The following is a 23,515-nucleotide window of genomic DNA, read 5'->3' on the forward strand; positions in this document are numbered from 1 at the left end:
GGGGGTGGGGCAGGGAGAAGTCGGGGCTGAGCGGCGCGGAGGGCCAGCCGGGTGGCGGTGGGGCGGGGTGGGATTCCAGAGGTGCTCGGGACTGAAAGGGACCGAGAAGGGGGCGGGGCCGGGGTCGGCGGGGCCCGCACTCCACGCAGAGCCCCTCACCTCTCTCCGGGCCGGTGATCCCGCTCCCTCTCTCGCTAGCGAGGCGCCACCTCGGGCCCCGGCACCTGGGCCCGCCACCCAGGACCCAAACAAAACCCGAGCGCCGCGGTGCCGGGACCCCGCTCTGCCAGGAAACAAGAAGTCTCTCGCCTATTGGCGGCGGGTACAGCTGGCTACCCGCCCAGTAAAGCTCGCTGCCATTGGTCAGCACGCAGGGGTTCCCTCGCACGCGAGCGGGTACCTGAGCCAGTGCTGTTTAGGGGCTCAGCAGGCCCCGCGGGCAGGAGGGTTCCGTCCGTGTGTTCTCAGAAGGCGGTTAACGGCCTGTCGCGCCGGGAGGAGGAAAACACAAAGTGACCAAGAAGTAAACTGGAAAAGACCCGCAACATAAAATGACAATCTGTGAAGCTAATCATTGTCTGCCTTGCTCCTCTGTGAATCATAAGCATCCACCTGCTTCAGCTAGTCTCTCGCTGGTGGGAATCCTCTACTGCGTGGGCAAAAACCGAGTGGAGGATGCGGGCATCGATCCCGCTACCTCTCGCATGCTAAGCGAGCGCTCTACCATTTGAGCTAATCCCCCAGTTGTTCCTAGTGTTCTTTCTTTTGCCTTACAGGTTGTTGCAAGCTGTCCACTGACCAGTGGCCCACCCGCAATTCAAGATATTTAGCAGAGTGCAATAGAACCATGGGCAAAATTTCAAAAACAGGACATGTGATAAGTACACATAGCAATAGTAATAAAACCTCGTTTAGAAACACATTTTAATAGGTCTGCATTTAACCTACAAGAGAGCTGTGCCGTACCCTAATTACTGAGTATACGTTACGGAAAACTGGTATTGGTAGTACTCACGTAAATTCAGCCCACCTTCGAGAAAACCCTTTTTCCCACTGGGCAGTTGAATTAAATGAATATTAAAAAGTTTGTACGAAGTCCTTCGAGCCGGAATCGAACCAGCGACCTAAGGATTGCCACAGCTCACTCACTACAGTCCTCCGCTCTACCAACTGAGCTATCGAAGGCCCCGCTGTTTTCCAGGATTGCCGATTCCCCTCTAATACTTACCGAGGCCGCACTACTCCAGTGTCCAATAGATTTTTGAAGTCTGGCTCCGACCTTCTAATGAAGTTCACCTACGCCGAGCCCCCTTCTGGGCTACACAGAACAGAGGAAGCCAGAGACAGAAGTGCAAGCAAAGGATGCTGCCGAAGGACCCGCTTCCCAGCCCTGGACGTAGGAAACACAGACAATACGCTTCCCTTCCATTTCCCTTCTTACTACAAAACAGCACCCCCCACCCCCAACCGACACGGTGGCTTCTATAGCATTGTGGACGCTTAAAGATACCGTTGGCAATCCTGAGCTTCTGCACCGCATTGCCCAGGGGGCCGGTACGCACACATGCTCTACAATCGCAGGCACAAGCCCAGTTTGCAGAGCAAATAGCTTTTGCTATTTCCACTCCACATTTCCTCTCGATCCTCCGAGGGTGCCAATAAAATCCTACTGCTCTCCTGTTGTGAAGGATATTCATTCATTCAGTTAGTAAACCAACGTTTTGTCAGAATCTGTTCGTTCTGACTAGAGCGAGAAAGATACAAACCACGGAGCTGCTGGAAGCTTGCAGGGTAGCGTGGGACCCGGCCGCGCCTAAACCCCGCGGTGCTGGACTGCCTGGCGGGAGTGGGACCCTGAGCAGCGCGTCGGCCACTTGGCCCGCGCCACTATTTGGCTCACACTTTCACCTCTCATTCCTTGAGCTTGCAAAGGCAGCCCACAATCCTTTGCCCACCAGAAGCTTCCGGGGGTTTAAAAACAAACCAACCTAAAACTCAACTCCTCTGTGAAGCCTTGCTTGGTAGCCTGGAGGAGTGGCTGTGCGAGGAGACCTGGCCTCCATTTCCAGCTCTGCGGTCGACTGCCTGGGCTGCCTTGGTTTCAAAACCCTTGCAGCTCCGACGTTTTAAGTGTTCTCTCAGGCTGAGCTTTAAATCCTAGGCCTCTGATGTCATTTTGCACAGCAGTCTTTGCGCCTACCCAAAATCAGGAGATTAATATCTTGGTTTAATTTCATTCTATTGCTGCAAACGCTACCATTGTGTCCCAGGGCGTTTGCTTGGGGGTGGGTTTTTTTTGGCATGGTGTTTAGAATTCTCTTTGGGGTGGGGGATGTGTGTGTCTGGGAAGCACAACATATTTGTTTTGTTTTTTTTTTTGAGGCAAAATTCGTACAATTAACAATTTTAAAGTATGAACAATCCAGTGGCATTTAGTGTATTCACAATGTTGTGCAGATTGCCATCTCTCTAGTTTCAAAAATGTTTTTTTAACCACCCTAGAACACCCCCTACCCTTGAAGCAATTACTCCCTACCACCATCCCCTGGCAACCACTAATCTGCTATGGATTTGCCCATTATGGAGATCTCATATATATCATAAAATATGTGGCCTTTTGTGTCTGATTTTTTTTTACTGATATTTTTGAGACTCATCCAACTGTAGCATATACCAGTACTTCCTTTTAATGGCTGAATAATATTCACTTGTATGGCTATACTACTTTGTTTATCCATTCGTCTATTTTGATAGACATGGGCTATTTCTACTTTTTGGCTTTTATGAATAATAGTGCTATAAACATTTATGTACAAGTTTCTATGGGATATGTTTTCATTTCTCTTGGGTATATACCTAGGAGAATTGCTGGGTTTTACGGTAATTATATATTTAACTCTTTGAAGAACTGCTAAATTGTTTTCCAGTGTCTGATCTATTTTACATTTCCACCAGCAATGTAGGGGTCCAATTCCTCCACATCCTTGCAGATACTCATTTTCTGTATTTTTTATTATAGCCAATATTTCAATAAATTAAGCTCAATTATTTTCCTATCATTAAAGATCCTTTGAAATCATTTGAATAGCCATTTCCCGTCCTTTGGTTTTACCACAGTTTACTGAAATATTCATCTTATTGTTGGACATAGTTTATATCCAAATTTTCATTGTTAAAACTGCTATAGTAAATGTTCTGGTACATAAATCTTTGTCCGTATTTCTGTTTACTTCTCTATATATTTTTAGGAGTTGAATTGCTTGGTAAAATAGTGATTTTACCAAGTTAACAAAATAGTTAACTATTACCAAAATACATCCCAGAAACATCATACCAATTTCTATTATAGCATTCACTGAGTATATTATCACTTAAAAAAAAAACTTTGTTGATAGGCAAAAGTAAATGGCATTTTATTTTAAACTTTCATTTTTACCAGTGAAATAGATTTTCGAGTCTATTGTTCATTTGCATTTTTTATGAATTCTTTTATCCATATTTTTGTTTTAGCATTTTTCTTATTGAATTGTAAGAGTTCTTTAACATTAAGGATGCATTTATAAGCTCAGAAAGGAAACGGAGATCCTTGATCAACACATCAACTCGACCTGACATACACAGAACATTCCACCCAACAGCAGAATACATTCTTCTTAAGCACGTGGAACATTCTCCAGGATTGCTCATATGTTAGGTTACAAGCCTCAATAAATTTTAAAATGGTTTAAATCATACAAAGTATTATTATTGTAAATTGCAAGCTTCGGGTGATAGTGGTACGTCAATGATAGTGATATGATAGTGATAAGCTCACTGATGTTGACAGTGGGAGAGGTTGTGTGAGAGTGGCAGGGATTATATACTTTTTGCTCAACTTCGATGTGAACCTTAAACTGTTCTAAAAAATTAAGCTTATTAAAAATTAACTCGTGTGATGACACAGTAAAAAAAAATTATACCAAGGCATTTCCAAAAACATGTCTGAACTCAATGTTTTTAACAGGCAGACTATTCAATACTCAACAAATATTCACTCGTACCCTGAACAGTGGAAGCTCCCCTCTGCCCCAATTCCTTCTTATACCTCAAATCTGGGGCAATGAAACTGCCCCGTAAAAACAGAATACCACATAGGGAAAAGCAAGGTCCTTTACCCCTCAGGTGTCAGTTTACGTGTTCTTCAAATAACACCTTTTGGGAGCAGGACCATGAAGAGTATGTAGAAAACGGATGGCTCACTTTAAGTGTTACTTAAATCCAAACTCCCTTAGAAGACGTTAAAATGGCAAGATTATCTAATCATTGAAATGTGTAATTGACCACTGGGTTATTCTGGAATAGGGCAGGGAAGGCATGCCCATCTCCATGGGAATCACTCCACCCTTTTGGGGTGGTGCCATTTGAGAATGGACCAGCAATGCTGTGTGAGCCAAGCGACATTATCTGCCTGACAATACTATCTACCCACAAGTCAGGCTGGCCCATCAAGTTGGGCTGCTCTAAAGCTGTAGCTGTAAACTGGGTACAAATAGCCAGAGGAATCTGAAAACATGCTTCAAAACTTTGAAAAATGGAAAGAACTGTTTCAAATGAGTCATGTGATATAATCTGCAGGTCCACACAGAATTGGTAATAACTAGTTAGTATAATCACACTTCGACTGCAGTTTTATGGCATGTTATCTGTAGAACTCCAGCTGGGTGTGCAGTCAGGATGTCCAGATGTGACACTCTTGAGGTGTCAGTTTACGTGTTCTTCAAATAACACCAAGAGTCACTGGCCCCCTGTCAGCATCAGAGTGTACTCTACAAGACCACACTGGTTCAACTCACTGGTTCAGTTTGGATGTTTTTGGCAAAAATGAAACATCTGGATGTCTGGCTTAGCTTTAATGGACACAGGTACAGTGCTGGCCTATGCCTCTGACAGAAAAATTCTGGACAATTCTAATCATGGTGAAACCAACTGAATGTTAAATAAAACCAATTCAAGTGTCACGGTCGTTGAGAGGCTGTGGAGACCCCAATTAATCCTCTTTCAACTTGCCTTGAATACAGGTCAGTTCCAAGGATTCACTATTCTTAAGAACTGACCATCTGTTTCTGACTAGTGAAGAATTGAGGAAATGGAACGTCTTAGACCCTTGGACAGTCCTGCCCAGCAGTCCTAAACCATGACTCTTTGCCAGGCAGGGTTTCTTTTTTTCTGGGAAAAATGGTCATGGCTAAGTACCACTAAGAGAACAGGGTTCTTCCCAGCGTAGGCTGTTAAATTCCCAAGATAACATAGTTATATCCTAACAGGGAAAGGGAGGGAACACAAATGTGATGCTATAGTTATGACCTCACTTTCTGCCGAGATTTTCCTATGTTTGCTACTTCATAATCTCACCACTGGAAAACGGAGGCACTATGTCAGGGCAGCACATGCAATAAAATGTGGTAGCTGGCCATCATTCCTGTTGGTTAACTCAGGTGTTCAGGGTGGTACAGAAACCAACCAGTGGATGTTGGAGTGGGCAGTGCACCTCTAATACCGCTTGCTTTGAAACATTCAAGGAAAGAAACTTGAGATGAGAGCTGAAACTCATGCAGTTATGACACTAATTTCAAGTCAAAAATTAAAAGGGACTTTGGTGATAAACCTTTAATCATGTATCTCCTGGAGTTCTAAATCTCTCACTGCCTTAGAAAAACAAACCAATTAATAAATTAAGGTTCTGGCAAGAAAGAAGTTACCCCTGATCACTGTTCAAGAATTCCCCTGGGAGACTCTCTCCCTGCTTTTCCAAGCAAAGAATACTCAAGTTGTCAAGGCAAATCACAAGTGGGACAATACAATAGGGGAGCAAGAGGAGCATATCTAGAATCCTCAACAGGCCCAAGTTTAGAATGATGGGTGCGAGCTTTCCTTGCCAGAAGCTCAATTACTGCTGGTGGCTACAACCCCCAGGAGGGGAGGGGCCTATGGAAAACACACAGGTGCCCATGTCCATATTCTGTTGTCCCGTCTACAACTATGGGAATTCCTGTATGAGGATGCAGAGAGGAAAACTAGAAATCAAATGTGTCCTTTATTCCACCTAGTAGACACACCCAGGAGCCATATGCTGAATCCTGTCTTAACAGGCTGGAAGGTTCCCTGGGCTCTGCTCTCCAGAGAGATGGTAGGGGTAGTCAATGGAGAGAAACTGAACCTTGAGGCAGAGCTCCCCACCCTTCCCCAGTGCTGGCACTGAAGGGGAATGGAGTGTGAGAAAGTGGGATCACGATGGAGCGGGTAGTGAGGGGCCTCGATAGACCTAAGCTGGGCATTCCGGGATGAGAGGTTTTTCCATCCAACCCTCTATGTCCACTGACAGCCACACTCAGCCTGTGGGTACAGGTGGAGCTGTGTTGCTCACTGTGGTGCTGTATTCTCCTGGAAGTTCCTCTTTCTGCTGCAGTTAAAGTTTGGGAGCAGAAATCATTCATCAGAAGAATGCAGAAACCACTTGTTTGAATCCCACCTTTCCGAAGATGAGCTGTTCGGGGTTTCAGAAATGAAATGGAAGGAAGGAGGCTAAAGAGGCTACCAGCCCAAGGACAGAGGCTGGGAGCTATGTGCAATAGGGCCAGAGAAGTGTTCAGTGGAATCGTGGGTAGGAGGCTGAGACAACCCTGGGCTCAAGTCACTACCAAAGATGGAAGAATTGGGGCAGAGGCAACGGGCCACTTGCCTAGGAGACAGAACTCAGGCACCAAGTAGAAAAGACCCCACAGAGAACTACCCGCTCTGCCCCCAGCAATCTCAGATGGCCTGCTCCAGTCGAAACGCAGGGGCCAGGGAGGCAGGGTCTATTGCTGGGATATCATAGCAAGTGCCCAGTCCAAGAAAGCCACTGTGATGTCCTGTAGGCAGAGCCAGGTCCAGTGGGCAGCCTCACTGAGCTGTGTCTTCACGCAGTCCCAGGTCACCTCACCTCTGGGAGGAAAGCAGAACATTTGTGGGGGTTAGGAAGTAGTGGTGTGCAGCTGTGTCAGGTCACAAGTTTGCAACTTAGATCCATAACTGCATACCAGAGTGGCCAAGGGATGAGTAAGGGCCAGGGCTGAGTGAGAGACTGAACAGAGAAGCCTTGTCCCTAGAGAAAGGGCATGGGGCCACTGGGGCTCCTCCTGGAGCCCTGGATAAAGGTCTCACCTGCACGCCTCATGGCAGTGCTGCTGGGCCCGGGCCAAGGCCTCAAGCAGCATGTGCCACAATGGCAGCAGCACGGTCTGGTAGAGAAGCAGGAACAGCTTCCTCACAGAATAGAGCAGCTGGTTCAGGGCATCAGGGAGCTGGAGAGGTAGCCGGACCACAGAGAACAGATGGGATTAGAGTGCCTGGAAACGCATCCCGGCCCTGAGGACCCAGTGCATGCGGGGCTGCACCTGCCCAAGAACTCAGCCCTTGGGGAAAGCAGCCCTTCTCGGACCTTCCTGTCTCTGGCTTACCTTCTGGGAGAGGCTGGTGAGACTGTCACCAAAACAAGGAAGGTGGGAGGCACAGTGGTCAGAAATGAAGCTGACTGTGGCATTGATATGGGCCCAGGCCAGCTGCAAGCTGGGCCTCATCATGGACAGCAACTGGGAGCCCCAGGCTGGTAATGTCTCCTCTAGCCAGCTGTAGAAGACAGGGGGAGAGAAGCAGGCTGTTTCCTCAGGCAGCTTGGCTCCCTAAGAATAGTTGGGGGAAGGGAGGCCTTGGAAAAGGAAAACCACAATCACTTCCCACTGTCAGTGTTGTCACCACCCTGAACACCCAAGCCTTCTCTCTCCCCTCTCCTTCCTCCCCTTCCTGGAAGGTACTCACCTGTAGCACTGCAGGCTGTAGGAGTAGATCTTGGCACATGCTTGCTGGCCAACAGGCAAGAAACCAGATGACTGAAGCAACCGGCCAGAAAGGGAGGCTGAGTAGAGAGGGCCTCTGGTGAGCTGGGAGGGGAGGAGGGTAGGGACTGGGCAGACAAATACTACAGGTCCCAGAGCAGGCCCAGTGAGGGAAAGGGCAGAACTTAAGTGTGTTCACAGGGCTGCAGAGAATGCTTGGCAGGAGGGATGAAGGCCCAGGAAGCTGAGTCCATTTCTCCTGCTGGGCCAGGTGAGCAGGGATGGTGCAGCCAGGTAGAGTCCTGGACTTAGGCATGAGAAAGCCTCGGGTTTGGGATCTGCCCTTCTACTTACCAGCTGTGATCTTAAACTAACTGATAAATCTTTCTGAGCCTCAATTTCCCCAGGAGTTAAAAAGGATATAACATCTGCTTAAATGAGACCATGAACATGCAAATTTTCTATACTGCAAAGCACTAGTTCGATCCGAAGTGGTAATGTCATAGCTGTGGACACAAAAGGCTGTCTGAAAAGTGTCTGTTCTACAGCATCTAGGGAAAAGCCTGTGTGTGCTGGTAACAGGGGTGATACATCTAGCTCTATGCCCCACCTCCATGTATTTCCCTTGCAAGCCAATCCTTGCTTACCCTGGAAAGAGCCGTGTGACCGGAAGTCATGGCACAGGAAACCTATGGCAAAGATTAGCACCAACAGGAGTAGCTGTTTCCAGGGCAGCTGGCAGCCCCGAGCCTGCTGCAACAGATTCTAGGAGAAAAGGGAGTAGATCAGAAGGGAGAGGGGCTGATCTTGCTTCTTAAGGCAGACCTCAAGCTAGGCCCCCTAGGAGGAGGGTCAAGCTTTCACATGACCCTAGAGGTAAAGAGGGCTCCAGGGATAGGTGTGGCAGGAATGCGATACAGGCCCGACCCAGGGTGTGCCAAGACAGAGATGTACACCAGTTTGTGGGTTGGGGAGGGCTGGGTGCTGGCACCTTGCAGGCCGTATCACAGGTGATGACATCATGGTTATTACAGCTGCCTTTCCTTAGCAGCTCCTGATTGGTAAGCTTGAAGAACTGAATGGTTTCTTGCAAAAACTTCCGTGTCTATAGGATAAGAAACATCTGGATTGAGAATGTAAGATTTGGTCCATGAGGGAACTCTGAGCCTCCATCATGCTGCGTTTTCCATGCCAAATGTACTAACAGAGTACCTTCTCAAGAAAGGCGGAACAGTGGCTGAGGGGTACGAATCTAGAACCCAGAGAAGGCTCAGCCTGCCCTGTTCTCCCAGCTCCTCACCTTCTTAGGAATCCGCTCCCAGGACCTGAGCAAATGCTTCAGCAGCAGGCTGTAGGGAAAGCACAACCCCTTCCAGTTAGGGGAGGAGGCCCCATCCTCCATTAGGCCCCAACTCCTTCGGCTGACTCTCCAGCCCCCACCTGCAGAGAAGCAGCTTCCTAGAGGCCACCCAGCAATGTTCCCACTCAACTTGAGAGGCATGAATCCAAATAACAATGACAAATGTTCCCCTTCTGCTTCTAGGACAGAGACAGGCTGGGAAGCATAAACTAAGGCTTCTCTGTGTGGATCAGAGGCAGGTGACCCCCGCCCCCCACCTGCCTGGATTGTGACAGGTGCTTAGGGTACAGCTGCCTCCAGACGCTGGCACTGAGGGGGTCCACCATCAGGCACTCAGTCAGGCTGCTCAGGAGCTGTAGAGGAGACGGAGACACTGCTGGGGCATGGGGTTAGTGGAGCGGGAGAGCACTGGGAGGGAATCCCTTCTCCTAAGCGAGGCTACAAAGTCAACATACCCACTCTAAGGGATTGTGCCCAGACCCTGGAAATTGCTGAGAGGCTGGGGTTCCTGAGCTAGACCTTGAGCCCAAAGATCACTCATCTGCAAGGGGCAGAACATCAGAGATAGACAGACCTGAATGTACTGTCCTTTCAGCTCTGTTCTCGGGTGTAGAACATAAGGGAGTGAGGCAGGAGGCTGTCAGGAGTGTGTTAAGGGATGCACAGGAAATGGGTCCATGAAGGCAGAGCCTTTGTCAGCAGATAGAGACCTCTACAGCTGACCTTTGGAAGGGAAAATGGAGCCTCCCACCATTTCCTCACCTCTTTCTTCATCTCAGAAGGGCAGTTGGGGGTGGCTCTGGACAGGAAGGAGGGGAAATAGGTATGCAGGGTGGATTCCGGCTTTGCACCAAATGCCAGCACCTTCAGTCGGGGGTAGAGCTGACACAGCTGCTCCTGCAGGCTGAGATCGGGGTGGGGAGGAGAGCCAGGCAGAGGCTCTGAATGGAGTTGTGCACTGTGTCCCTTCTGCCTGCCTCAGAGTCCACGCCCGAGAAGAGGAGTCACTAATGGCCTTGTAATGGCTCTGAATCTTTTTAGAGTCAGAGACTCCTTGGAAAATCTATTAAAAGTCAAGGATCCTCACCCCAGGAAAATGCCCATCTGCCAATCACTTGAGTGTCCATATAACATCAGGGGGTTTACTGATCTCTTGAATTTACAGGTTGAGAATCTCAGATCTAGGGTGGCTGGAGGAGAAGGAACAAGAATAGATTGCCTGCTCTTAACCTTCTGCTGGGATCCTTCACAGCAGGTATGCCCCAGGGTGGCCCTACCTGGGTGTCAGAGAGTTGTTGGGCATATAAGCAAAGTCCAGAAGTGGGAAGAAGTCCTTGGGGCCAATCATGCCAAAGCCCTTCGTGAGGTTAGGGTACATTCTGTGTGGGAAGAAAAAAACAGGCTTATTGGGGACCACTACCCAAGCCACGATCCCAGCTAAGACCAACAATAAGAAAAAGGGCATAAACTCTACCCTACTCCCCATCCCTTAATGGCTTCCTTCCTCACCATCACATTCTGAGTTGGGAGGAGGTGATCCTGATTTTCCTTACATTTTTGGACACCAGGATCCCAGCATCTCATTTTGCTGAAACAGCCACTTGGAGACACCCTATGCCCTCCCCTTGGCATCCCCCCACTACTCACAGGAGCAGCCGATCCAGGTATGCAATGGCAAAGGGGGACAGGGACTTGATGCCCAGCACAGGCATCATGAACCCCAGCCACACTGTGGAGACAAAGGTCAGGGAAGAAGCCTTAGGCTCAGACCCACTGGGGGCACTGAAAAGCTTCCTAGCTCCAAGACCATCCCTCTCTCTTCCCCACTGCCTTAATACCTTTCAGTCCCTCGGTGAGGCTGGCAAAACCTGCTTGACCCAGGGCCCACATGATGGTCAGACACTTTGCTGGTCGATTCTGGTGGGACCTCAGCAGTTCCAAGAACTGAGGAGACCAGGGGTAGGGAGGCAGGTTGGGATAGAGCAAAGCACCAGGAGCACCCCGAAAGCAAGGCAGAAAGAGAGCTGTCAACTGGGGGAAGGAAAGGCTGAGGGACAGTGGAGCACTATGGGAGTGATTCAGAGCATGGGCTCTGGCATCAGACTGTGGCCTTCATCTATACTTGCCACTTACTAAATGATTGACTCTAAGAAAGTCATTGAACCCCTAGCTCGATCTTCTCATCTATAAGTGGCAATAATGGTAGTACATGCCTTGTATGTATACAAAGCAGACACACACTAAGTGCTAATACTGTCAGCTATTATGACTGGTCTTACAGGGTATTCCTCTAGCTCTTGATTGGGTCCAACAGTGTAGATTCTGCCCAGCTTCCCAAGTTCTAGACTCCTGGTGACCCCACCATCACCCTAAGCTCACCTTGCCCAGGTTGGTGGTGGCAATCTTGGGCTTGTCTTGCAGAATGGCCTGGATACAGATACGGTAACCATGTAGGGACTCCCCTGGAGAGATACATGTTCTCAGACCCACACACAGGAATAGGTATCCCAAACCTGAAATCTCTTTTGGCAGCTGTGGGCCCAGAACCCAGGCCCTGAGTCCTCACTTCATTCTTCCTTTCCAAAAGTGTCAGGATTAACGTTTCTCTGCTGGAAACCAGCAGAGAACCACCCAGCCACTCTAAAAGGAGAAAAAAGGGAGTAGGTGCCCAAGATCGGGCAGGGCTATCTCTCACAGGCCCTTCTCACCTGGCGTCTTATCCAGCTCTTGCAGCATGGTGAACAGACAGTGGTCAAAAAAGAGCTCCAGAGACCCTGCTGCCTTTGCCAGTAGCCCTCGGATGATCCCACGCAACTCCCGGCTCACCAGGCTGTAGGGATAATCTGGGGTGATAGGCCTCCACATGAGTGCTAGAATCAGAAGCCTCTGCCAGCTCTGAGTACTCTGGTGTGCTCCCTGAGAATGGTGAGTGGAGGCAGAAGTTCCTGCACCTTGGCTTGCATCCTCCCTATCCCACTGAGGTCCGGAAACTTTCACAGCCATGATGACCTGAGAACAGCTCAAATCACCCACAGAAATCAGGACAGTTGGGCGGGTAGACTGGGGTCTGTTACTAAGTAATGTGCTTACACACAATCCTTTCGGAATTTTCTTACAACTTATCTGAGCTTGAGGGAGCTGGGAGAACTAACCGTGAGTATGCTGGCTTAGTGTGGGTTCACTTAGAGGTGCTTGGAGCTTGTAATTGAGATAGCTGGCCAGATCCTTCAACCACACGGATGGGTTCCCAGAGAAAACACTCTGGCTCTTGTCCAGTTCCTTCTGCAGAGCTGCCACGTCCAGCTGCCAGGGACACAGGCCCCTCATGGTCAGTTGTGGGTGAGTTGTGAGTGTAGAAAAATTGGGTAGAGGTGGGGAAATGGTTGAACTAGGTGGTGGTAGGAAGAACAAAGGGTTTCCACTTTTAAACATAAGTATACAGAACACCACAATTTTGCTGCATCCAGATCTCTAGAAAGTATAAGACAGCTGAAATGTTTGAGCTCAAGATCCAGTACTTTTAGGCCCTTCATATGTTCAAGGAGAAAAACAAAGGACAACATGCAAAATGAAAGATCACTGTTTCCATGGGATGAGAACCGTGAACGGTTTCTCTAACGCTTTCTGGTATCCGTGAGTTTCAAGGCTCTCTTCTCACTAATTTGTTTCCCTCTAAACTTATTTTCTTTTTATGTAAACATTCTATCCCTTGGGGTAGAATGTTTACAAAATCTATCCTTCCCTGAATGCCTCCTCTCAACCAACAGTGTCCCAAATTCCACAGGTCCCTCAGCTGCCCGTCCCCTCCCCCTCCTTTCAGCTTCTCTACATCGCAAGTCCTCCTCCTCTCCCCACCTGAAGTCTAGGCACTCACAGCTTTTAATGCCTCCTCCAGGCTGCGGAAGCGGCCTTGCTTCTGGTTTTGGTTGGTGAGGGTTGCCACCTTCTTAGTCTGCTTCTTGTTACTAGGTTTCTTAGGCTCCACAGCAGGAGGTGGAACCTGCTCCTTATTCTGCTTCTTCATGATTCTCTCAAAGCCCCGTTCATAAAGGGTGGTTGTCGTCTGGATTGGAGCTGCGGTGATGACAGGTAGAGAAATGGGGGCCATCCTTGGGTCATGAGGGCCTCACAGGAACAGAGGTCCCTTCCCCCACACTGTCACCTAATTCATCTCCAAGGAGTAGCAACCTCCAAGCCCCTCCTTGCTGTCTTGACTAGGGAGCAGGCCTGGGAGACCTCTTGGTTGCTTCTTCAGTCATCACAGCTCTTGAGTTCACGGGCTCTTTCTCAGAGATGAGGCATTTAATAACAAGCCAGAGTATGTGGGAGCTAGTGAAGGGGTTGGAGACAGAGGGCTAGCTAGCTTCTTGGGTAAAGGGTTATTAGTATGGGAGGTCAGGATTTTCTCACCCTGCTTCTACCCCAGTTCCTCATGATTCAGATGTGACAACTCTTTAATCAACAAGTGGCAAGCTTTCTCTACTCCTCCACGAGACTGAGGAAACAGGCTCACTTAGAATGAGACTTGGTGGGTGTCTTCCAGGGTGTGAGGTGGGTCAGTCCTCCTCTCCCCACATCTGCTAGTTAATTGAGGAGGCACCTTCGATGATGAACCAGAACGCCTCTTTCCAGCATTAGGTCACCTGCATGGAGGGGCAGGGTAGGGCCTGGGAACAGCTGGTAGGGTGTGTGTGCAGTGAGCTGAGCGTCCAGCACTGGAATCCTCGTCTCCTCTAACACGTGATCCTAGGAAAGGCATCTAACTTCACTGTGCCTCAGTTTACTCATCTGCGGGATGAGGACAGCCAGCCACCTCCCTCGCGCTGTCTACCTCCTGAGATGCTCGAAAGAAACAAGGCAAGGGTTGCGCTCGCTGAAGCGGGAGGAGCCGACTGGCAGTAGAGCTCTCGCTTCGAGGTACCTGGGGTGTTCTGATTCTCTGGGCTCCGGCAGCTACTCGCTACCACCCTTGTGGGGCAGGCCCGGGGCCGGGGGGCGCGGGCGGCGGGCCGGGTGGGTACTCACGCGTCAGGTCGTATTTCCATGATCCATTCGCTTCCCCGAGCGCCCGGCGGTCCCCTCCGCCGCCTCGCCCACTGCTGCCGGCTCCAGGACGCCTCCCCTTTTTCACCACCTCCCAGCGCCCCCCACCCGCCGTCCTGGACGCCATGGCTCCGACCCTCCCGCCACTGCCACCTCCCTGGGCTTTCCGGTCCCGTGCGGGTGCGCTGCGCTCTGCCACGTCTCTTCGCAGAGCCTCGCGACGCGTGACGCCACCCGCAAGGCAGCCTGGGACTCGTAGTCTTTCATTTTTTTTTTTTGCTCCGTTATTTCTAGAGAATGTTCGGGTTTGGGGGCCGGGGCTCCTTCGTAGCAAAAAGCATCCAGGCAAAGATGTTGAGGTGGAAGGCTGTACATTCAGCAGACGTTTAGCGAGCACCTACTGTGTGAAGGCCACTGCACTGGGTGACTGGGTGGAAATTTAACTGTTTCGGTTTTTCGTTCCTTTCTTGTAGTGCTGAAAGGATGGAATGGAAACAGTTCTCACCTCTGGGAAGAACTTGAAGATTCAGTGCTTTCCTCCTTCGAGAAGTGTTCGTTTTTCTGTTGCTAGTCATTAAACTAGAGTTTAGTGGGCTGCACAAATCTATTGTGAAGGAAGGAGGGAGAGGATGGAGCTTGCGGAAAGAGGCAGTTTTTGGAGGGTGGAGAATGGAAAGTTCTTCTGATAGGAGGCAGAGAAAAGTCTGGGAGTCTGGGACAGCCAGGGCTATGTTTCCCCTTCTAGGCAATGGAAAAGAAATGGCTGTGGCTCCAACTGCAAGAGTCAGTCGCAAGCCCCAGATGTGGCAGGGAAGTGATCAAGAGCCCCAGATCTGAGAAAGCACACAAACAGGTTTCTGCTCAGATATTCACTATCCTTGGAGGGCCTCCCACCATGCATGTGGTCTCCCATCATGTGAGACCACACAGCTTCAAGCATCCCAGCAGGGAAGGATGAGGGAAGGTGAAATGGAAGTAACTGATCACAATTAAGGAAATGTGCTGTTTCATTTATACTCCTACTACACTTGAGGATGAGATTCATACCTGCCATACTGAGGTACGAGGCAGTCCAATCTTTGTAGTAAGAACTAATAAGAGTCCAAATTCCTACAGGAGGGACAGCTTGGGAAGGAAATTAGAGAAGGCTTCCTGAAGGAGATGGTATTTGAGGTAGGTCCTGAAGAATGAGAGGAATTTTAAAGGTCGGGGATTGGGACAGATGGAGAGAACAGGCCAGTTGTATGAACTTATTGATTTAAGCAAAGGTCTAGATGTGGAACACATTAGGGCAAGGCTGGGGAACTGAAATGGTTTAGTGTGACAGTGCTTAATGGAGTTTTGGAGGTGATGAGGTTGGAAAGGGGTCTGAGCCCATTTGCCATGGCCCTTGCCTGCCAAATTTGGGGTTTATCCTCCAGACCCTGGGAAGCCAGTGGAAAAGTGGCGTGATCCACTTTTTTGGAAAGATAAATGAGGATGTGTGAGGGATGTGTTGGGGTCGGAGAAAGGTAAGACGTGGGAGATGACTTGCTGTCTCCTGCCTGTCCTCCAGCCTCTTCAGGCCTGATCATGGCTGACCTCGCCTCGGGTAGCTCTGAGATGGCACTCCATTAATCAATTCATTTTTCAGATCCTTGGTTTAGCTCTACTCAGAGTCCAACAACAATATCCCCTCTTTGCTCAACCCCTTCTGTGTCACATGTATGGTCACAGAAGAGACACTGTTTTGGGAAGAGAAACAGAATAGGCCTTCCATAGAGGCAAAGGAGGGGGATGCTCCAGGAAGGAGAAATATAGAAAAGTGGGAGGCTTTCTCTCCTGTCTTTCCTTAGAATAGTCTGGCAGGTCATCTGCAGTAACTTGGCATATAGGGGACAGAAGTCATTTACTTACTTATCCAGCAGCATTTCCAAAGCACCTTCTCTACCTAAGCAGCTAGCGCTGTGCTAGGTGGAGCTGGAGGATATACCTACTTGCTTGTGAGGAGCTCCAAGAGACAAATGTGTAATCAGAAAGTGACAGTTCACCATGTTAAATGTTCCACGGAGAAGTACACTTAATGTGAGTGAGAAGAGGTGGGGCAAGAGGCAGTGGCTTTAAATCGCTGAGCTCTGGATGTTCGAAGAGCAACCTTAGACACTAGCCATGGAGGTGGGCTTGGGCAGGTACTCACACCGGGTTTGAGGGAAGAATCAAAAGATGTTGGGTCAAGGGGGACAGGTGGGTGTCTCGTGTGGGGGCAAGAAGAGAGGCGAGTTCATCAAAGCACAGTTTGACCCACTGTATTAGCTTTCTATTATTGCCATAACAAATTACCACAAACTTAGTGGCTTAAAACAACACAAATCATCTTACAGTTATGGAAGGTGGAAGTCTGACAAGAGTCTTGCTGGGCTAACATAGATGTCTGTAGGTTGTGTTCCTTTCTGGAAGCTCTAGGGGCGGAGCTGCTTCCTTGCCTTTCCCATCATCGAGGCTACCCACATTTCTTGGCTCATGATCCCATCTGTCTTCAAAGCCAGCAACAGTGAGTTGAGTCCTTCTCACATTGCATCACTCTGACCTTCTCTTCTGCACTCCCTTCCACTTTTATGGGCCCTTGTGATTTCCCTGGGCCTACCCAGGATACTCTCCTTATTTTAAGGTCAGCTGATTAGCAACTTAATTCCATCTGCAACCCTAATTCCCCTTTACTATGTAACCTAACATATTTGCTGCTTTCAGGAATTATGACATGGACATCTCTGGGGGGTGGCATTCTGCCTACCACACCTGCTTTACTAGTAGGGTGAGGTCTTGGCTGAAGATGAACATTGGGCAATGTAGAACAACTACCTTATCATTTTATAGTATCTACCTGGAATAATGGAGGGAGAGCCTTTTAGAATTAATTAGGCAAGGGGATTAAAAAAATTATGATCCATAAAATTAGGCAAGGGACTTGTTGGAGAAAAACAGAGATAGAATAAGGCCAGAAGTATCTGTATGTGGGGGTGGGAGTCAAATGGAGTAGGTGAAGAGAATGAGGGATTGATAGGGATTGCGTTTTTAAGGCTTTATCTGGAGTTATTAAAGAAATTGTCATGGTCTGGAAGGAGAGTCATGGAGCAGGGCCACAAAAGCAGCAGACCTTGGTTGTATTCAGGATGAGGAGGAAATATCTACCAGGACTCGACTGAAGCTAGAGGAACATTCTGAAGGTGACACCTCTATGGTCTTTGGGGATGAGCACTCAACCATAAGTCAGTGGCCTGAATTCTAGTCGAGGTTTTACCACCTTGAGCAACACATGTCACATATGGGCCTCAGGCCTTTCATCGGTAAATGAGGGTGCTGGTCTACGTGACTGCTGAGGCTCTGTTTGAATGGGCCTGGTAGCTGCTTTCATTTCAGTGCCTTCAGCTCCCATTGGGCTTCTAAACATTGGTTATTATGGCCCTTTGCTGGGCCACGCATCAAGAATGTAGGGCTGTGTGGATGATGGGAAAGTTTTTCTCATTAGAGCTTGTTCTACAGAAGGAACCACACAGGCACTGCTGTCCTGGGCTTCAGTGCTCAGAGCTGCTTGCTCTTTGTAAGCCACTTGGCTCTGTCACATGACCCCTTGTCCCAGCTGGATCACTGTTGTGAGGTGAGTTAACTTTGACAAGGAATAGGAGACAACATGCAGTCTAACTGGCCCAAAGGAGACTGAAACAAAGCATCTCTTGACCAGGCCACGCTGTTACCCACCAGCCACTTTCCTAGGTTGCCCATTGTCACAGCCATGGCCCCGAACTTTGTTCCTTCATGCCTTCCTTTAGGACCTTGGCACCAGTATTGGGAGATGGAGTCTAGGTCAGCGTTGATTTCTGAGGCCAAATACCAATGGCGGTTTCCAGGCGTGAGAGAAGGTGGCAGTGGTGCTGTGCTCCATGGCCATCACCTCTGGAGAGGGGAGCACTTGGGAGGAGAAAAGCATTGAGATCCAGGCTGTGGGTCAGCTGAGAAAGACATGGCATGGACTTTTACCACACAAGTTTATTTAAATAAAAGTGAACACATACTCAGGCTGGGTGGCCTGAGGGGGCAAGGGCTGGGGAGGTGGATGGTTGGGAGGCAGACGTACAGGGGGTTCTGGGCAGAGTCTGTGTGGTATGAATTGAGCTGCAGAGGGAGTGGCTGGGGACCTCGGGGCAGTGCTGGGCTACAGGGCTGGGGCTGGGGGCTGAGGTTGGGTGAGCCTGGTGCCAGGAGGGCATTTTTATCTCTCGCATGCTCCCCTGGGGTCTAAGGCACCCCTTCCTCAGTCCCCCTATCCCTCTCCTGACACCAGCCTTCCTCTCAACTACTGGGAAGTCAAAGGACAAAATAAATAAGAATCGGTGAGTCCTGCCATGGCTGGCAGCGGGGAGGGAAGCAAAGCCCGGCACACTGCCCTGGAGCCCGTGCTGTCACCCTGGGAAAAGAACAGGTAAAGTGCAAGGAAAATCCAGTAAGTAAAAATATACAAATGACTTTGTCAAATATACAGCTGCTGGCTGTCAGGGGAGCAGGCGGCTGGCGAGGGAGGGTAGCAGCAGCACCCTGGGAAGTGTTGGCCAACACAGCATAGAGACAACGGAAATAACATGGGTAGGGCAGGGTCCCACCCACTAGGCCAGTGCCACAGGAGGACGGGGCCTCTGCCTACCCACTTGCCCCATCCCCTCAAGCCCCCCTTGCCTGACTCCCCAATGCTGCCGCACTGACACAAAGCACCCGGCCGACCAGCTGTAGGGAAAGGATTATAATGTGGGGGTGGGAGTGGGGTGGGGAGGCGTGCAGTCAGCCAGGGCTGGAGCCGCTCTCAGTACTCGTCCTGGTCTTCTTGTTGGTGTTCTTCAATCTCGTCGTCCTCAGGAGGTGCAAATCCTTCCTGGAGGGCGGGAAGGGAGAGGGAAGTGGTGAGACAGGCAGGCCCAGCTGAGGGTGTGGACTGGGGTAGGCAACTTGGGAGCAAGGGCCCAGGTTCTAGTCTTCCTTTCCCTGCTTTCTGTGACTTCAGCTGGTTCTCCCCATCGGTCCATGTCCGCAAGGCCCCTTCTGATCCTACCCCTTCAGGTCTTATGGCCAGGCGGAATGGGGGAGGGCCCGGTGGGCCTGCGACACTAGTGGGTAAAGGCAGAGCTCACCTCAGTGGCATAGAGAATGCCAATGATGCCCGAGATAACAGGGCTGTTCTCACTTTCATGTTCCTGGCAGATGAGCTCTATGTCTCGGAGTTTGCTGAAGTAGAAGTCGCGCTCTTTCTCCAGGCCGTCCACTGTCAGCTTCAAATCCAATAGCTGCTTGGGGAGAAGGCGGTGTTCAAGCCGGAGATCCCTGCCTCAGACTCCCCGCTTCCTGCTCTGATGACCCTGCTGTGGCAGGGTTATCTCAGCTACCCTTGTCCACCCCACTCACCTGCTGGTTGAGTTCAAGAATTTGGGCATCGGTCTCATGGCCGCCATTTCGGGCTGATGGGGGATTCTTCCGGAGGATGCAAGGTGGGGCCACGTTGCTCAGTCGGCCAGAGGTCTGCATATTTTTGGGGCCTGTGGGGGACGTCCTCTGTGGAACTACCCAGAGGAGAGAAGTTGGATGGGGCCTCATGAGCCAGAGCTCACGAGGCACAAGACAGCCTGGTGAGATGAATGCGGGGGCAGGCCCATGCGAAAGGCAGGCACTCGTCCCCTCCCCTCCCATCTAGGAGGACCATCTACATCTAGGCCCCAAGCCATGGCCACAGGTGACACCACAGCAGCTGGGCAGCCCTTTGGCAAGCCTGGGAGAGCAGGTTCTACAGGGAACCAAAGGTGTACGGTGTGGGTAGGGATGAGAGCTATCCTGAGGGACAGACGAGGGGAAATAGGATGGGGAATTTGGGAAGTGGGGCTGGAAGGGTTGAGGCCCCGCCCTCTTGTACTGACATCTGGAGCCTGAGGAAAAGCAACTAGTACAGGGTCTTGAATCTGGCTCTTGCTGGGTCTTCCTTAATAGAAGCCCCAACCCAAAGCCACCCTCCCTATGAATGACCTCAGAGTCTCAGGACTGGAGGACTCAAAAGAAAGCTGCCCCTCTTGGGCTCCCTGCATCAGGATGGGCTCTGTGCCCTCTCCTGGGCCTGACTCAGGGAACAAACATGCTGTGGCTACTTGTTCTCCAGCTGGGGCAGCTCCCTAGACAGAGCTGGCTACTTCTAATGCAAAGCAAGCAGGTGAGTGGGGACAGGCCCAGGCGGGGCAGCAGCGCAAACAGAGGAGGGCTCTGCTATGACGGGTTCAGATGCGGGCTGGGGCTGCTCCCTTTCTCTCCCAACACTCTTGTCCCCAACAGGCCCCGTTACTTCTTTCCCTTCTCCTCTAGAACCCAGACAAAGCCTCATTTCCAGAGACTCATCTCTTGAGGACTTAGGGCTATGGGCCTTCGGAATGGGGGAAGATACGACCAAGCTTGGCAAACTCCTGTCCTTAGGCGTCCAGTGGGCAGAGGGCAAAAAGGGTGTGCAGTGCTGGTACCAGGCCCCTGGCCTGGGTGGATGTGGACGGAGAGAGCCATACCATGTGCTGCCCCATCCTCTCGAGGCCAACATGTTAGCTCATGCTACAGAAAGAAGTGCCCTAGGCCTCCCACCGCTGGCCGCCACCTTAGCTGGTGCCGGTGGCTCTCCTTTTGAAGCAATCTTTGGAGCCCTCTCCTCCCTACTGTGACGCCCCCTGGTCTAAGCGGGCAGCAGGCGGTGTCATCTGAACTCCGTGATAACAGTCTCCTCTAGGCTGGCAGGGCCGGGCCGGGTGGCCCAGGGGGCACTCCTGGCTGTAAAGCCCTGCCGGCCCGGCCCCCCACACTCCCTCCCCCAGCTCGGGCTCGTTACCTGCTGTGCCAATGAGTTTCTTGGATTTGTTGAAGATCTGATCACCTGGGTTAGGAGGTGGCGCTACGTCCTGGCCCTGCCGCGCCAGCAGAGGGTTGTATTCCTTTCCATCATAGTTTGCGTCAAAGAATTTCTTAAACCACTGAATAAACTCAAAATTATCTTGGAATTTTCCTTTCACTAATTTCTCTACAGGAATTATCTGAAATAGACCACATAAGCAGAGAACTTTAACCACCTGCTGCTGGAGGGCTGCCTTCCTCTGTGAGAGGGCCACTGCTCTCAGGAAAGCCAGCCCCTGGGCTGCAGCATCCTCCATCTTGTGCACCTGGCCCCCCTCCCACGGCACCAGAGCAAATGCGTAGGCTGCAGGCCCCGGCCTGGGATCCAGAGACTGCTTTTTCCTCCAGGTGCAGGAGAAACCGTGTGGGGAGGAGTCCCTTGGTGCTGCTGCCTGCACGTGGGGTTGGGGCTGCTGGAACAAGGGACCTGGGGACATTGAGGCAGTAGAGTGAGCGAGAGACTTCTTTTGGGCCCTAGAGAAGAAACTTAAGAGGAGCAGTATACTAAGCCTCAAATGCTGGGAAAGATAGGGTCTAGAGAGGAGGAAGGGACGGGAATGTCATCAGGATGGGACGTCACGTGTGAGGTTTTCCACTGTGCCTTGAGCTGGGGGAACATTCCCTCTGGAGAGTCGGGGGTGCGTGTGGAGAGAGGTGTGAGGGCTGGAATGACCCCGGCAGTCCCTGCTGCCCTGGCTGGTGGGCCATCTTCTTCCCCAGGGTCACACAGCTCCTCAGGGCCCCAGGGAGCGCAGGCACCTACTTTGTCGACACCCATCTTCTTGAAAGCTGCTTGCAGCACCTTGAAGTTGTGGATGTATTCGTGCTCTAGCTTGGCCTGGAACTTCACCTTCCTCAAGTGCACACAGCCGGGGAAGAGCATGTCCATGAACTGGCAGTAGGCTGCCCCTGTGGAGAAGCATGGTCGACTGGGGGTCCAGGCCGCTCCATTGCCTCGGCTGCTTGCTTTCACTTCCCCAGGCCCTCTGCTGGCCTACTCCCTCAAACAACCCCATCTCCTCTTTTTACTTCTTATTCTGGGGCCGGGGCCAGTCCTACCTGCAGCATAGACATGGCCAGAATCCCCCCAGCTTTCCAAGAATAGAAGCAATTGCTATTTATTGATGCAATTATGTACAGACATGGCAAACACTGCATACACATAATTTAATCAACCACCCTAGTTAGACAGGCGATGTTATCTCCATTTAATGAATGGGAAAACTGAGACCTCGAGAGGCAGAGTGACTTACCCAGGGTTACTCTACAAGAAGAGCTGAGATTTGGACCCAGAGTGGCTAGACTGGACCTCGTGCTGTTAACCTCTGGCTCCACTGTCTATCCCCACTGTCCCGCCCCTCCCTGTGCCACTCTCTCCTGTTCTTCCCATTCCAGGACACCCCAATTTCCTTCCTTCAGTTCCAAACACCAACTAGTTTAGGGCTCTGCAGTTCTCCTCCTAACTTCTTGATTACAAACTACATTCTCTGCTGTGGATGCTTTGCCTCCCCGCTTCCCTCCCTCCCCCTTCAGCAGGGCCCGCTTCCCCCGTACTCAGCCTCCTACCGGAACAGAGCTGTTCTATCTTGGTATAGTTGAGGTGCAGGGAGTCATTGACCCAAGCGAGCATATCATGGCGACTCAGATTCTCACTGGTCACGGATGTGGAGTACACATTGACGGCCATACCCCAGCTTCAAAGAAAGAAGAGAGGCGAGGTCAGTCCTGGAGAACTCGTGCTGTTCTTTGGCTGTGAGGAGAGCAGGAGCTGGACGATCCCCCGGGGAAATGGGAAGCACCTTCCTCCAGACAGCCTTGCAGCTTCCCTCCTAGAAAAGGGTTACCAATTCATTCTTTAAACATTTAATGAGTGTCTATTATATGCGATGCGTATGCTAAGAACAGGTGAAACGAAGTTAAGTAAGAGGCTGTCTCTGCCTTCGAGTTTACAGACAAATCCCCATAGTAGGAAGTGACATACGAAAGCTCGGGGATGGCACAAAGAAGGGAGCGATCGCTTCTGCTTGGCAGGATCAGTGAAGGCGTCAGAGCATGGATGTTGGAACCAGAAAGGAGCAGGAATTTTCCAAACATACGAAGAGATGGGGTAGAAGGCCACTGCAGGCCCCAAGACCAGCAATAACAAAGTCATGGCTTAGTCTGGGCCTCTGAGTTGCTCAGCAGGCCTGGGGAACAGGTTTTGTGTTGGGGCGTGGCACAGTTGGCAGGGATGGAGCACGAATCACAAAGGGCTTTGTTTACCGTGAGGAGCAGTTGGGACTTTCTCTTTAGACAACAGGAAGCCATTAGAGGATTTTAA

General features: G+C 50.6%; 3 protein-coding genes and 2 non-coding genes across 17 annotated transcripts in view; all 5 read right to left on the minus strand.

The window, feature by feature from the left end:
- AGBL5 (AGBL carboxypeptidase 5) overlaps nt 1–1,377 on the minus strand; it is an 18,607-nt gene extending 17,230 nt beyond the window's left edge. For 3 of the 7 annotated variants that reach the window (XM_039887592.1, XM_039887590.1, XM_039887587.1), the window contains exon 1: nt 160–317. The gene's annotated coding sequence lies outside the window, so the exon portion shown is untranslated. Of the gene's footprint in view, nt 1–159; nt 318–400; nt 484–1,228 lie in introns of those variants that run through there. The other 4 variants (XM_039887593.1, XM_039887594.1, XM_039887588.1 and 1 more) reach the window with 3 other exon arrangements.
- TRNAA-AGC (transfer RNA alanine (anticodon AGC)) lies at nt 670–742 on the minus strand. Its single transcript has one exon. It is a non-coding gene; the product is annotated as a tRNA-Ala (tRNA).
- TRNAY-GUA (transfer RNA tyrosine (anticodon GUA)) lies at nt 1,097–1,185 on the minus strand. The gene is given in 2 exon segments: nt 1,097–1,132; nt 1,149–1,185. It is a non-coding gene; the product is annotated as a tRNA-Tyr (tRNA).
- Nucleotides 1,378–3,980: 2,603 nt separating the features above from the next.
- TMEM214 (transmembrane protein 214) lies at nt 3,981–14,402 on the minus strand. Of its 3 annotated transcripts, XM_039887596.1 has the most exons (17): nt 14,239–14,401; nt 13,088–13,287; nt 12,366–12,516; nt 11,922–12,056; nt 11,593–11,675; nt 11,052–11,157; nt 10,861–10,942; nt 10,491–10,592; nt 9,976–10,117; nt 9,475–9,566; nt 9,154–9,202; nt 8,845–8,958; nt 8,501–8,618; nt 7,837–7,933; nt 7,479–7,647; nt 7,183–7,322; nt 3,981–6,963 (listed from the first exon to the last, which is right to left on the minus strand). In XM_039887596.1, exons 1-17 carry the CDS (start codon nt 14,381–14,383, stop codon nt 6,837–6,839), a joined length of 2,052 nt encoding a protein of 683 aa, XP_039743530.1. In that variant the 5' UTR covers nt 14,384–14,401; the 3' UTR covers nt 3,981–6,836. The 3 variants fall into 3 exon arrangements, 2 of the variants coding, with proteins under 2 accessions (XP_039743530.1, XP_039743531.1); XM_039887597.1 differs by lacking the exon at nt 14,239–14,401 and having other exon boundaries at nt 12,366–12,601; nt 13,088–13,236; XR_005658321.1 differs by lacking the exon at nt 3,981–6,963 and having other exon boundaries at nt 7,837–7,958; nt 14,239–14,402.
- A 3,857-nt stretch (nt 14,403–18,259) lies between these two features.
- Nucleotides 18,260–23,515, minus strand: part of MAPRE3 (microtubule associated protein RP/EB family member 3) — an 84,707-nt gene continuing 79,451 nt past the window's right edge. The window contains exons 2-8 of one of the 5 annotated variants that reach the window (XM_039887600.1): nt 22,995–23,024; nt 22,762–22,889; nt 21,959–22,104; nt 21,134–21,335; nt 19,684–19,838; nt 19,413–19,565; nt 18,262–19,156 (exon numbers count right to left, since the gene is read on the minus strand). In XM_039887600.1, the coding sequence (XP_039743534.1) occupies nt 19,088–19,156; nt 19,413–19,565; nt 19,684–19,838; nt 21,134–21,335; nt 21,959–22,104; nt 22,762–22,882 (846 nt within the window). In that variant the 5' untranslated portion in view covers nt 22,883–22,889; nt 22,995–23,024 and the 3' untranslated portion in view covers nt 18,262–19,087. Of the gene's footprint in view, nt 19,157–19,412; nt 19,566–19,683; nt 19,839–21,133; nt 22,105–22,761; nt 22,890–22,994; nt 23,025–23,515 lie in introns of those variants that run through there. The other 4 variants (XM_039887599.1, XM_039887602.1, XM_039887601.1 and 1 more) reach the window with 4 other exon arrangements.

The sequence above is a fragment of the Pteropus medius genome, unplaced genomic scaffold, assembly GCF_902729225.1.
Source record: "Pteropus medius unplaced genomic scaffold, Ma_sr-lr_union100, whole genome shotgun sequence".
Classification (NCBI taxonomy): domain Eukaryota; kingdom Metazoa; phylum Chordata; class Mammalia; order Chiroptera; family Pteropodidae; genus Pteropus; species Pteropus medius.